Consider the following 14,802-nt stretch of genomic DNA (forward strand, 5'->3'; position numbering starts at 1 on the left):
CTCGCGGGGGACGAACCGCAGGCGATGCACGTTGTGATTTCATCAGGCTGCGAGTCAGAGCTCCAGTGCCACTACTGAGAAAACAGTGAGCTAAATTCGATGAGGCAAATGTTTCGTAGCACTTTTGCTCCAGGCAGTCGGCAGTGCAGGGCCGGTGGAAGCGGCCGTCCGGATCACGACCTGCGGTGCGAGAGTCACGGTGAGGAGAGCGATGAGGGGATCCGGTCAGCGCTGATAAAACTTAAGAGGAGGGGCTGCGATTGGTTCCGGATCACGATCCAAGGGTTGGAGAGGAGAGTCCTTCGGTCAAACTGCAAAAAAACTCTCCCGAATAATAAAAACCCAACCCCACGCCGGACTCCGTCCTCCACGATTCGATTTCTCTCGCCAGTTCACGGGCCGCTAGTGCCGGGGCGCGATCGGCGGTGAGATTCGTCGCCGGGCGGAAATGGTTGTCGCGGCGGCCGAGGGCCCGATCCGCGCCGACGCCGTGCCGGAGAGGGCCGATGCGGCGGCGGCCAGGGAGGACGAGGTCAGGGAGTACAAGAGCGACGTGAGGAAGCTCGAGGAGCTGTTCAAGAAGCTGAACCCCTCCGCGGAGGAGTTCGTGCCGCTCTCCCGCCGCCAGCAGGGGGGCGGCGCCCGCCGCTTGTCGGCGGACGCGCCCGTCTTCGACTCGCCCGCGATCGACTACTATGCGCCCCACCACCCGTTCCAGCATCAGCAGATGCACGTGATGCAGGTGGTCGGTGGCGCGGGCAGAGACTCCAGCAGCGACGGATCCGCCAACGGCCAGCCCAATCGACGGGTAAGCGCTCGCCGAATTGCCTCGGTTTCTCGATTTGTTTCCCGTGGCGCTCAGATTGGAGTGGCGACGCCTTGTGGCCAGATCATCAGTCGATCAGATTTGAGGTTTACGGTGATGCTGATGGGTTTGGGTTTTTTGATCTCTCTCTCTCTCTCTCTCTCTCTCTCTCTCTCTCTCTCTCTCTCTCTCTCTCTCTCTCTCTCTCTCTCTCTTTTCTAGGGTTTTAGGTGTAGTTGGGTTTTAATATTAGCACCACCAATTTTGGATGAACGGATTTTCCTCATAGATCGATCAATTTCTTCTCGCCTCTTATCCTTTTTACTGGATTCGATCGTGTGGTTGGCTTTATATCCGTTTGCTTTTCAGTTGTTGTTAGTTTTTTCACATGAATTTGTTTGTCAATGCTGATTCTATATTTCACCATATTTGGGTTTTAAGCAGGGGCACCACTTCTTTCTCGGTTATATTGATCAGCTGCATTGGTCTTGTGGTTACAGAGAAGGAATGGCTTCAACCAGGGGAGACGTAGGTTGGGAGTCCGGCCAAGGAGAACTGACAGGGAGGATAGTGTACGGCGAACTGTCTATGTCTCAGACATTGATCAACATGTGAGAATATCAAAGAGAATTGAGCTGTTGCATTAGTTTCTTCTTTTCAGGATTCTTCTTAATTGACTGACCCCATCGATTTGCAGGTCACTGAACAGAAGCTTGCTGAGGTTTTCTCAAACTGTGGTCAAGTATGCTCTTAGACTCCTTACTATTAAAAATATTTGTTGTGAATATCCTTTTTTATGTCTTGAAATAAAATAAGCGATCTGCTTTTAATGGCTTAAAATATTGCATGACAGAACTGCTGTAAGTCGAATGCATCATCTTAACAAGTATCTAGGATGAGTTCATATATGTTGATATATCTTGAATCCAGCATGTTGGAAGCATTTTTGTTTGTACTTTGTGGCACACAGCAAGTATGGGTTCGTACTATATGACTACAGTTGTACAAATATGACATCAAATAAATGTGATGGTAATTCACCTGTGGGTGCCACTCCCCGGAGTTTTGACTCGTTTAACATATGTATAATTCCATTATTTTCTAATTAATTATTTAGTTATTCCGCTAATCCTCTTTGATCCTTGGCATAAGAGATAACTTGTCCAAACCCAATAGGAATATGGCCTAACCGTTGTTCCTACTCTTATCTATTAGTATAGTTTGGTTATCCCTGTTAGTTAGTTATAAGTTATCAGTTACAAACCAGCACTTGCACACCTGTACCTGCTGCCAATAAAGGCGAGGCACCATTTGTTCATTCATCTCAGAAATCCAACTAAATTGATGAAAACCAAACAATCCTCATTTAAATAACCCAACCACTACCAAGTTTCTAATATTTTGTGCCAGCAGCCTTTGGAGTATTGACAGAGAGATCGTCTTATGTTGCACCAATTTTGATGCACATCCCTTCGGTCAGGTGCTTGCACCAGCTTTTGGTACTTAAATTATCTGAGTCCACGTCCGCTGTTACCAGGATCTCCTGCGTCTTCTGTTTTTTTAAGCTCCCGTAAAGACATAACCTGCTTAAGTGTTACTGATGGATCAGATATTTGGTTTCAGTCAATCTGGAACGTCCTATCCTAATTGCCATAATCATCAATTGATGGGAATTAGTATCTTCGACGAAACAGGCATTATATATCCCTATAAACAGGTGTTATATCCCTATACACCGAGTTTAAAGCGATGTGGCGTAAATAGCTGTGGCATAAATACACCCCAATCCTGAAATTCCTGGATATGCCCCCGCTTTAAGTAGTTACTATATATAGGCAATATTGGATACTTGCTTGTTTACATCATTGTTGGGGCTTAGTAATCTTATAACCATCTTTTGCACTTGTAGGTGGTAGATTGCCGTATCTGTGGTGATCCAAACTCAGTGATGCGTTTTGCTTTTATCGAGTTTGCCGATGATGGTAGTATCTTCAACACGTAAATTGCAATTTCATAACTCTTATGTTGTAAGAAGCAATCCTGGATGAATTTCCGCTTTTTCTGCAGTCGGTGCAAGAGCAGCTCTAACACTTGGTGGAACCATTCTTGGTTTTTATCCTGTCAGAGTTCTGCCATCTAAGACTGCAATTTTGCCTGTGAACCCCAAATTTCTTCCTCAAGTAAGTAAACATATTTAGTCACATAGTTTTCTGCAAATTTACATCCTACAATTAGGTGATTTCTGAGCTGTATAATAATATTAGCCTGAATCTGCTCTCCTTTTTGTGCAGACGGAGGATGAGAAAGAAATGGTATCCAGGACTGTGTACTGTACTAACATTGACAAAAATGTATGCTGCCCTGTCTTTCACTTCTGTTACGCTTATAACTGAACAAGTAAATTATAATCATATCTATCATGAAAGCCTGCAAAAATGCGAGTTGTATTCTTTCCTTTCTGGTGATCAGTTAGGACTAGCTTGTTCTGTTGGTGTTTTGTGATTGTAACTTAGTAACCTGGTATGGTATTAGGTACCTGGAATTAGCTGGTACTGAAACCCCTTTCCTTGAACGAATGTACACAAAGACGACCCATTATGATGGGTCATGGGTTACCGCTAGCTATTGCTAATTTTAAAGCAATTCGTTCAATACCACATGATACATTACATCATACGGTTTGAAAACAAGGCAAAGTGAGACTTGTTACTAAAGCAGATTGTTCTTCCAGACTTGCATACAAATTTCAGTCATATGTCCTACAATAAGGGGTCGATATTTAGATCTTAATTGGAATGGATATCTTAGTTTATGTGTCTACCAGATTTCTTTTGTTTTGATATCCCCTTCTATAATAATGTAGGTCTCTTTTTGTAAGTGTAATGTACCAATACTCCCAAGTTAATATTTAGGGAGGTATTACTTCATTTCTTATTTTGTAGCAGTATCCATTTCAATTATGATCTAGAATAAAGTTAAAATAAGTAAGCCAAAGGACAATTTGAGACGATAAATCCAGACATCCTTGTGTTGTTCTTTTGGTGATTTCTCACGGAGTTCGATATGGTTATTGTATTGCATCTTTCTGCTTTCTAAGTTATCCTTTCATGAACATGTAGGTTCCAGAGGATGTTGTGAAGAATTTCTTTGAGGGAATTTGTGGGGAGGTATTTTCAAATGCTTTTATCATCCTCAACACATGTTTTTATATGACTAAATGAGTCATTCCCTCAAGAGATCGGTACCTTCCCTTTCCAATTAGGTTGCTCGACTGAGGCTGCTTGGTGATTACGTGCATGCCACGTGCATTGCCTTTGTTGAGTTTGTTCAGGTAAGCAAAGCTTGATACTGTACTCAAATTTACCATAAGTTATCAAGAATGTATTGTTTGACCTTCTAAATGCTGCTAGTTTCCTAGGAGTGGATAGCAGAGATAAATAGCAGATTTTCCTTCTAATCCAATAACTGTATTTATTTTCTTGCATGATAAAAAACTGCAAAGATAGAACTAAGGAGATCTTTGTGTTTGCAATTATCCATCTGCTACACTATTTTATTTTATAGAAGTGTTATTTTCACAGTCAAACTTAATTTGACCATCCTTTGACATTTGCATTGCTCCACACATTATTTTCTCCTTTTCTTTGTATTACATTTGATCATTCCTTTGCAACGGCTTCCAATTTATATATATGTAAATAATCAGAAACACAATGTCTGTTCTTACAAATAACATCAGATATTAGTTGCCAAACATCTGACCATTCCTGTGATAATTCCTACACACATATCTTCCGTTTTCCATTATTAGAAACATGATATCTGTTCTTACAGAAAACATCAGATAAATTGTAGAGTGGCTAAACATTTTGGCCTCTGGTGCATACTAACAACATTACTTCAACTTCTTGTCATGATAACAATCTGGAAAGCTGCTTTAAAATAACACTAAGAATGCACAAAATTCCATACAATCTGAATTCTGAAACCATTCTGCAAAGCATGCAGCAAACTGCTTGCTTTATGATTTGAAACTCAAGGACATTTTTGCTTTAGCAAAAGTGCTGAATCTTCTGGCAAGCAGCAGCCATCTCATACAAGTCGTGAATACGCAAAAGACTTGCGTATCATTGTATTGATAGTAGGAGTAGAATGTGACTATTACAGGGGTAATCTCACAAGCACGTGCGCGGGCGAGGGTGTGAGTGAGAATTACACGAGCGCGGTGGGAGGGTATGCGTGACCTGGAAACTAAGAACCTACGTCTCGCTGATCAGTTGGCCAAGCCCCTTGGCCCAGGCGCACGCCCAATTGCGGTCGTCTTCCTTGATGCAATCAGTGAGTCTGGTGGCAGAGGAGGTGCCGCCGTTGAATATGCAGTCGTTGCGGTGCTTCCAAAGTCTCCAGGCGGTGAGGATGATGATGGTGGCAAGCCCACGACGAGTGGCGGCCGAAGAGTCATGGATGGATGCGTCAAACCACCAGCAGAACTCGCAGTCCAAGGTGCGAACGGTGGCTGTGGCATGGCACCATGATAGGATGTCATGCCAAACTTGTCGCGAGAAAGGGCAGCCGGCGAGCAAATGTTGCATGGTCTCCAGCTCTTGGTCGCACAACAAGCAGACAGGCGCGTGAGCAAGGCCACAGCGTGCTAGCCTATCGGCGGTCCAACATCGGCCCTGGTAAGCCAGACATATGAATATCTTGACTCTTAGGGGCGCCCATGTCTTCCAGGTAAGCAGCCAGGCCGGCTCAATGGTCGAACCGGAGAATAGCGCCTGATAGCAAGGTCTAGCAGAGTATGAGCCCAACATGGTCCATCGCCAAGAGATTCAATCTGGCACATCCAAGAGAGAGAGAGAGAGAGAGAGAGAGAGAGAGAGAGAGAGAGAGAGAGAGAGGTCTCGAAGGTGAACCCAAAGCAGGACGTACTAGACAAGGCCTCGGGGCCAAGGGTTCCGTGGATGTCGTCGATCCAAGAACGGTTTTGGAGGCCATCGCGGACGATGCAGTGCCTGCGCCGCCGGCTCATAACCATGGCATGAAGTAGAGGGGCAATCTCGACAATGGAGTTGCCTTGTAGTGAATGGTCGTCTGAAAAGAGGCAAATTGATTTGTCACCTAGTTCCCGACTTATGGATGCCCGGAAAATCGAGTGAACCTCGGGCGCGTAGAGTATGAGAAGGTGCTGCCAAGGCCTGGAGGGGTCGGCCTTGCTCAGCCAGAGCCAACTCGCTTGAAGCGTGTGGCCAGACCGCTGCAGGTCCCGGATGCCCAAGCCACCGAAGGCAATCGGGTGTCAGACACGGCCCCAGCTCACGGGAGAATGCCCTTCATTGGCAATCTTGTGGCCGCGCCAGAGGAATGCGTGAACCAAGCAGTTGATCTGTCTGAGGATCGAAGGGTGTAACACCATAGCAATGAGTATATGGGTTTGCATGGTGCAAAAGACGTGCCTCATGAGAGCAAGACGCTTGCCCGTGGGAAGCATCGATGCCCACCAGGGGGAGAGCTTCTTCTCCAACTTGTCGACGTAGGGCTGAAATGCAGAGGCGGAGGCCTTGCGGATCGAAAGAGGGAGCCCAAGGTATCACATGGGGAACTCGAGGATCAGGCACGTGAAGTGAGCGGAGATGGACTCGTGGTGGGCGAGCGTGCATTGGATGTGCAACGCTAAACACTTCGCCGGGTTGGTCTGGCGACCGGATGCCGCACCAAAGATCTTGAGCAGCTGGACGACAGCGGCTAGGTCTGTCTTGTCAGGGTGGAAGGAAAGGACGACATCGTCGGCATAGAGGGACATGCTAGAGGCCATGTGCCTGTTCGTGAGGCGCTTCATGATGCCGAGGTCCATAGCTTTCTAGAACAGTTGATCCAGAATGTGGATCACAATGACGAAGAGCATAAGGGAGATGGGGTCGCCTTGATGCAGCCCTTTGCAGTGGTAGACCTGCGGCCCTGGCAATTCGTTGATGAGCAGGCGTGTGCTAGCAGTGGATAGTAGCATGCACACCCAGTTGGTCCAGCATTGGCCAAAGTCAAAGTGTTGCAGAACATCGAGCCAGAACAGATAGGAGAAGGAGTCGAAGGCTTGCGCAATATGGAGCTTCAGGAGGACACGCTGCTTGCGTAGATTTTGGAGCTGTCGGGCCGTCTGCTAGACCAAAAGGAAATTGTCATCGATGCTACGGTCGGTGAAGTAGGCACTCTGATTAGTGGAGACCATCTCGTGCAGACGTGTGGGGCGAGCCAGAGCGAGAAGACCTTGGCGAACAGCTTGGCAATCAAGTGAATGAGACTAATCGGACAAAATTTCGAGAGGGCAGTGGCACCAAGAGACTTAGGGAGGAGGGTGATGAAAGCCTCATTCAATTTGTGAAAACCGCGACCATTGAGAAGGTGGAGTTTGTGGAAGGCCTCCATGATGTCGCCCTTGATCACGTCCTAGGAGGCGCAAAGGAACTCTGTCATGAAACTGTCTGGGCCTGGCGCTTTGCCCTTACGCAGTGAGGACATCGCGTGCGAAACCTCGGCATTGGTGAAAGGGAGCTCAAGGGAGGAGAGGTCGAAGGGGTGCTGGTCAATCGTGTCGAGGGCGATGGTGGTGAAATGGGGATCCGACATCCCCAACAGGAGCGAGAAGTGAGAGTAAGCGGCCTTGGCCATGCCCTCAAGATCTGTAATGATAGTGTCATCGATGCGCAGTTCAAGGATCTGATACTTTTGCTTGCGATGGGCAGCGTGCAAGCAAAGAGACGTCGTGTCTGTGTCGCTGGTGCGTAGCCAAGAGAGGCGCTTGCGCTGCCGCACGATGGATCTGTCCAGGGAGGCGAGCCCCAGGGAAAGTGGTCAGAAGTCCCGCGCCGCGTCGAACCACGCGATGAGCTCGCGGGAAGTCGATAGTTGGAGCACGACATGGCCGATGGAGCGGGCACTCCAGCTTCGCAGGCGTCTGGCAGTGGCTTCAAGATGCGCGAATAGGTGACAAAATGGGCCTGGGTCGGATGGGGCAGTGAGCCAAGCGTCGGCCACCACTTGATGATACCCATCAATAGTAGGCCGGAAACGCTCAAGGTGGAAGCGCTTGGGCCCTGGAGAGTGCGGGGTGCAATTCACGAGTAGAGGGCGTGGTCGGAGGTGGCGGAAGACAAGCAACACATGATACAGTGCGGGTGCAACAGCTCCCAACTCGGTGGGGGTAAGGACATGATTGATGCGCATGAGTGTGTGTGTGTCAGGGGGGTCCCTCTCACTAGAGTAGGTGTATCACTGGCCATGGAGGTAGAGGTAGCACAGTTCCTCGTTGGCCATGAAACTATGGAATCGGCGCATTGCACAATGGTGGAGCCTGTCATTTTCTTGCCAGCTTCCGTCGCAATCATGTTGAAGTCGCCACCCACGATCCAAGGGCCGATCTGAGAGGCCCGGAATTCATGCAACTCATTAAGGAGATCTCAAAAGGGCACCAAGCAAGGATGATGCCCCACGAGTCTCGTCCACCGGCAGGGAGTAGAAGCCAGAGAAGTCAGAGCACAGGGTGTCAGAGACAAGAGAGGACGAGACCACTGAAGGCTTAGACTCATGTAAACAAACGATGGAGGGCCGCACCGTGGTGATGACCGACCGAACAGCAGAGTGCTTTGTGGGGTAGTTTAATCTGCGTACATTCTAGAAAATAACACGAAGGTTGCAATCCATAAAGACCGAATAGGGACATAGTAACAACACTAGCAACTAGACCGCGACGAGGCACCCAACAACCGGAGAGACGCTGACATTGCCAAGCAGCGGGTGAGCCAGCATGTTCCAGCCGTAGAAGTCAGCCAGGGCCTGCATAGTGTCAGCGGCGAGGGGCCTGTTGAACAGCTTTGCGTACTTGGTGAGGGTTTCGGGAGTAAGCGCCTCATCATCACGTAGAAGACCAAGGCGGCGGAGAAGCATGGCGCGGCCATGTCAAGGGATGGGGATGTGGGGTTCACCAACAGGCTATTGTCCCGCTGGCCAGGCTGCGGGGCCGTCGAGGGTGCCAATAGGCATGGCACCGAATGAAGGGGCGTGTTCGACAGCGTCAAGGGCAATGAAGCCTCGTGATTCACGAGCGCAGGCCCTGCCTGACGAAGCGCCATGGGAGAGGGATGGATGTCGACCGCAGGATGGTCCGGAGCAGCGGGTAGCGAGGGTGAGATAGCTAGGTCCGACGAGGGAGAGTGGGAATCTACAACAAGCGAAGCGGGACCGCGCTTAGTTGGAGATTGGTGCCCGGGGGATCTGGAGCAGAAATTCACGATATCCACTAGCGGCATGGAGCCGGGCTGGTCAGAGGTGACCCCACAAAAGCAACAATTTTTCAGGCGGGGGCCCGCTAGCGGGCGAGCCAGCACGCACAGGAGCTGCCAGTTGGTCCGCGGGTTGAACTAGGGTTCGAGCGGGTGGGTCAGGACGACGTCAGAAGGCTGGTGGACAGGTAGCCGCAACATACTGGTCCGCGCGTGGAAGGTGGCCCGGTCAGCGTGTGGGACACGAGGATGTCGCACCAGTCCAAACAAAGCGGCGGGCCCCCATTGTGATAGCGACGATCTACACGACCGCTCGCAGAGGAGCCATGACGGAAACTAGCGCGCCATTCCCGGATCTCTGCGGGAAGTCGTGGCGGCGAGGTTAGGTGTCCGACAGGGGGGAGAGCCGCTGCTGGCCATGTCGTTGTTGGGACCGGACGGTGGCGGAGGTGGCGGAGACTGAGATGGAAGCCGAAAATCGGTGTTGTAGGTGGCAAAGATCTTGACGGGGTGGCGAATTATGTGCCGGGTGAAGTGATCAGCCTGGTTAGGGTTGGCATCGTCGTCGACGGCGTCCGGAATTGGAAGTAGCAGGTCAGTATCGCGGGGGATAATGTCTGGGTTGGTCGTCCAAGCGGAGAGCCAAAACGCCAACTGGTCCGCGCCGGAACGAGTCTCGGGGGTAAGGCATTCGACCTCGCGGAATGGAGCTAGCAAGGTATCCGCCAATGATTTGAACCAGGCATGATCAGGGATTGCGGTAATCTGCAAGTCGACACGAAAGCCGAGTTCAACAGGCTCGGCCCCCGATGAACGGCTACAGGGGTGGAGGAGCAGCCGGAAGCGCTTGGAGCGTATGACGCCCCGAGCGACATGGGCACATAGCTCAGGGCGTGAGAACTTGATGAGTAAGTCCTTCGGTAGGTGGCGGTGCATGGAGAAGTCGACGGCGGCGAGCCCTAACTTGGCGACGAGACCAACGGCCACCTCGGCGCATGAAACATGAGAGCGGTGTCCTGCGAGGGTGACAAGGAGCGCCCACTGCTCCAGGGCCTATTTCGCCCCGCACATCTCGCCTGTGCACGGTACGAATCAAAGGCCCCCACTTGGCCGCAGAGTGCGGTGGCCGGACAAGGGTGTGGCCAGAGAGCTCGAGGATCCATAGGAACGTGGCGCGCACTAGAGGTTCCAGACGAACACAATGAAGGGGCAGCGGCCACAGAGGGCCAAGAAGCCAAAGAGCCGGGAGAGAGTGAGACCGACCATGATCTGGGAGATGCAGACCTGGCGGAGCTCTCAGCGTCAGCCACTAAGGGACAGGAAGAACGCAGCAGGTCACATCGGCGCTTGGGGGGGGGGGGGCTTGGGGAAGGGCAGCCGGGGGGTCTGGCAGTGCCGCCAGGTGCATTCTTTGGCAACGTGGCCATAGAAACAGCGACACTGGCAGCGGATGTCTCGGTGACATTCGACGAGCGGGTAGCTCGTACTGAACCATCGTGGGCAAGCGTCCTTGTGGATGGGAGGCTTGGACGGAAGGCGGAGTGAGGAGCCCGGCTGGCGATGTTGGTGGGAGCTCCACGGGCGCTTGCGGCCACACACCTTGACCCAAGGTGCGGCGGGTGGCTCCTCCACGCTGGCGTTCGTGTCGTGGTGGATATCCGACCTGGCACCAGGATGCGTGGTGGCCATCGTCCAGGAGACACGAGACACGGGAGGGGAGTTGGGTGCGCGTGGCGGTCGCCGCTGAGGATCTCGTGGTACGACGGCGGAGAAGGAGGGAGCCGGCCGCCTGACTCCGCAAATGAAGGGTTGTTGTCGAGCCGGTGGTCAGCGCGGGCACAGCCACAGGATGGGCGTGGGGTGGCCATGGGGGCTGAAGGTGGATGACCGGGCCGGAGTGGCCGCTGTCGAAGGGCAGGGCGATGGGCGACAGGGCCCAGGTGGGCGCTGGCGCGAGCTAGGACGCAGGAGCGTGGGAGCGTGGGGCGCCTCTCGATGGAGAAGGTGTGGTCATATGCTTACTGCTAAATCTGTTTATTCGTCATTCCACAATGGGCGCCTCTCATAAGTCACACACAACATGCTCCACTAGTTTCGTTTTAATCCCCACTAGTATATTCTATGTTTTCCCTTCATCTGCACTATAGGCTGCATATTTAACCAAATAGCAACAGCAGAACATCATGAAGTGGGATCAGAATGCATTTTTTTTCTTAACCAAGGTCTCTAGGTGGGGGCAAGTCCCATCCAAAATTTGTAAAAATATGTTGTATCAGACTTCATGAACCAAGAACTGTCATTAGGGAAAAGCTTGAGCTTGTTCTAGAAAGTTCTCACCCCCCACCATGTCCAATTCCTAGCTCTGCCGTTGGAAATCACGAGGTGTATGATTGACTAACTACTGGATTCACACCCAAACTGCAAAGTTTCTGACAGATCATGAAATTGACCAGTAAATTTCTGTTGCCGTCATCATTTGATCTTTTTCTTTAGAAGAAGACAAAAAACTGCACGGACATAAACTTACCTATAAAGGCACCCGTAGAAACCGAGTGATGTGTACTATACGGTGTAACATTACCTCAGTTCTGCCTGCACATTCTCATTTGCGATTTCAATGTTTTTAAAAACTTTTGCTTAAATTTCAACCACATCTATTTGATTTCTCCCCACTAGATCTTTCAAAATGTGATACTGTCCCACCTGTTTCAAACACTTTTTTGATAGTTAAATTATAGTTAAAAGTAACCCTTTAGTCTAGGATATCTCTCCCTTGCTTTAATTACCCAGCTACCAATCTTGCCATAAGCTGATTGACAATGTTCAGGAAATCGTTAACTGGTAATTGCTCGGTTGGCTGGCGAGTAGGGGTTAATAGGCGAACTGGCCAGTTAATTGGATACTCGGTTGACCACGAAGCAGGGATTATTCGGCCAGTTAACTGTTCTATCGGTTTATATGATTTATTTCCATATTCTTTGCACCAAGCTATCATAATCTTCTATGCCACCACCTAAGCCCCAAAATAGATGGTGCTTTAGAAAGAGCAGCTAAAGTTCCCTATCATTGACAACTAATGGTTAATAAAAACTATTTATGTTAGTTGGGTGGAAACGGTGGAAATGATCACAGGTCAAGTTTCGCCTAAACCTTTTCTTTTGCGAGTTTGGTATTTTTTTTTGTAATCTTCCTTACATGCATGCAGTTCCTTACATGTCAACCAACATTTCCCTGATTTCTCCTATTAAATATTTCAATTCAAAATGTGATACTGTCCCACCTGTTTCAAACATTTTGTCCATAGTGAAATATTTGTTAAAAGAAACCCCTTCGTCTATTATATTTCTTGTGTTACTGGTTTAATTGCCCAATTACCAATCTTGCTATAAGTTGATTGATCCCCGTTTTCTTTGCACTAAGTTGCCATAATCTTGTACTGCCTAAGTCCCAAATAGACTATGCTTTAGAAAGCATGCATTCAAATTTGATTATCATTGACAACTAGTATTTATGTTAGTTATGCAGAATTGTTATCATTGCATTTTTCATAAAAGTAGTTTCACAATATAATCTTGTATAATGTTTTACTCAAGTATTTTGTACAAAGTTAACAACAATGTTTCATCTATTTGGAATTGGGGGGTGTTGAGGATTTTGTTATTCTAGTGCTGCTTCCACTTTTCTACTTGTTCATAGTATTAGTCTAGTCACTTGGAAAGTTTCAGAAGTTGGGATAAAAGTAGAAAGCTTTCATAGATCCATATGGTAGAAGCTTGGTCTGATGTAATTAATCAGTACAGTATATCTTAGCTGATCAAGTTTGGTTATAATAGTATGATTGATTCATACTCCCTCTGTCCCAAAATATAAGATCTTACATATTGGATGTAATAAGATCTTATATTATGGGACGGAGGGAGTAGTTTGTTGTTACTCTTGCTATGTTCAAACGTGAGCCATCTTCTACCCAGTTGCACAATACATTTCTTGTAAGCATGACACATTAAAGATTCATTACTTATTAATTATAATGTTCTCCTTGGTATATTGTTGCTTATTTTAATGTTGTTCCTTGCAAAAAATTCTATTGGTTTCGTTTGGGTGTCAGCATATTGTCACAACTGCTTGATTGAAAGCTTTCTACATAATTGCTATGTTTTCTATGTACCATATGTTATGTTTTTGTTGGCCTTACAGTCTTGTCTAGCCCTTTTGACCTTTTTCTTTTATTTGTACATATAGGCAGAAGGAGCAATTTTGGCCCTGAACTGTAGTGGCATGCTTCTTGGCTCGCTTCCTGTCAGGCAAGCACTTGCTTTTTATGCATGTTTCGAATCATTGTTACTTGTAAAGCTGATTTATGGCGATGTACTCAACTGTTTCCTTGTTCCGGACTGTGCAGGGTGAGCCCATCCAAGACCCCAGTCCGCCCCCGTTCGCCTCGTGCGATGTCGCACTGAGTCTGTCCCTCGTCTGAAGCCGGCGTCCAGGGCAGCAATTCCGGGCAACAAACCCTAGTCGTGGCCTTAGAGACTGTTGCGTCGTGGATCAGTAACTGTCGTTGAAGAGAGTGAGTGTTACCGTTTTGGTTATCTAGGCTAGAAGAAGGCCCTTCCTTGCTGATCAGATGAGAGACCAATCTGTATGTTCTTCGCTGGGAGCTCTATTTTTACTTCGTTTTTTTTCTATATCCTTATTAATCTGTTTGTTAATTATGGATGGATGCTGTAGCTGCCTTCGACAGGCACTGGAACAATAATGTCTATGGCTTGTCCTATTTCGACTTGATTCTCACTTATTTTGAAGGGTAACTTTTGGGGGTATTTGACAGGCCGTTAGAAGCAGGGCCTACCGTTTCTCACAAATAGAAATACTTCTGTGCAAGCTGTAAGTATAGAAATAAGAAAAATGTACTCCCTTCGTTCCAAAATTAGTGTCGTGATAGGATTTTTAAATCAATGGAAGAGGAAACAGAGCACCTTGTCCCCCCATGCACCTTCTTGACCCGCCTGGGACAAGGTGCCCAGCTAATAGTCAACTCAGTGAACAACTAAGCAAGAAAATTCGTATTTAGGCTTAATACAAACTGAGCTCTCCAGTTCATAACCACGATCATAATCTTCATTAGAAAATCCTGCTCACTCTACCCAAATCTCAAACTAAAAATAGTTCCAAACTAAAAATAGTTTGCTCAAGCCCCAGCAAACTACCACTATTACAGGAGTTAACAGAAACCCCAAACGGTGCTGCGTAGGCAATCAGCAAAGGCCAGAAAAAAATTCTCAAAAAAATAAAGCAAAAAAACGACATGGATCAAATCCTCTTCTTTAGGATGCTTTTGCTGGTATTCCAATATGGTTTTGCCTACATGCGCCGCCTTCCCAACTGCTTTCTTACAAGAAATCTGTCCAGCCACCCTTTGCAGTGAGTCAATCTGGTTCCAGTGCAAATCCATATCCAGGCCTGAAATTCCGTTACTACTACAATTAGCAGATCCTGGAAAGGCTTTGTCCAATCCCTCAGGATCATCCACATCACTTATTTCATGGACATCCAACTAACCCTATTAAATACGATGGAGTTCCTAAAATTCCATGGCCCCCACAACACTACATAAGTGACTACATTAAGAGGAAGACATTTCTTATTACAAAGCTATGTTTTGCAAGTGACTCAAAATCAACAATCTGAACATGAAACATGGACTCAATCACATTCCGG

At 48.1% G+C, this 14,802-nt stretch overlaps 1 protein-coding gene across 1 annotated transcript; it reads left to right on the forward strand.

Moving 5' to 3' along the window:
* The first annotated feature begins 433 nt into the window (after positions 1-433).
* On the forward strand, positions 434-13,864 carry LOC125521725 (polyadenylate-binding protein-interacting protein 8-like). The gene is made up of 10 exons (XM_048686789.1): positions 434-808; positions 1,306-1,416; positions 1,503-1,547; positions 2,715-2,787; positions 2,873-2,985; positions 3,097-3,156; positions 3,925-3,972; positions 4,068-4,136; positions 13,324-13,385; positions 13,484-13,864. Exons 1-10 carry the CDS (start codon positions 449-451, stop codon positions 13,539-13,541), a joined length of 999 nt encoding a protein of 332 aa, XP_048542746.1. The 5' UTR covers positions 434-448; the 3' UTR covers positions 13,542-13,864.
* The last annotated feature ends 938 nt before the right edge of the window (positions 13,865-14,802 follow it).

Source organism: Triticum urartu, chromosome 7, assembly GCF_003073215.2.
Source record: "Triticum urartu cultivar G1812 chromosome 7, Tu2.1, whole genome shotgun sequence".
NCBI lineage: Eukaryota > Viridiplantae > Streptophyta > Magnoliopsida > Poales > Poaceae > Triticum > Triticum urartu.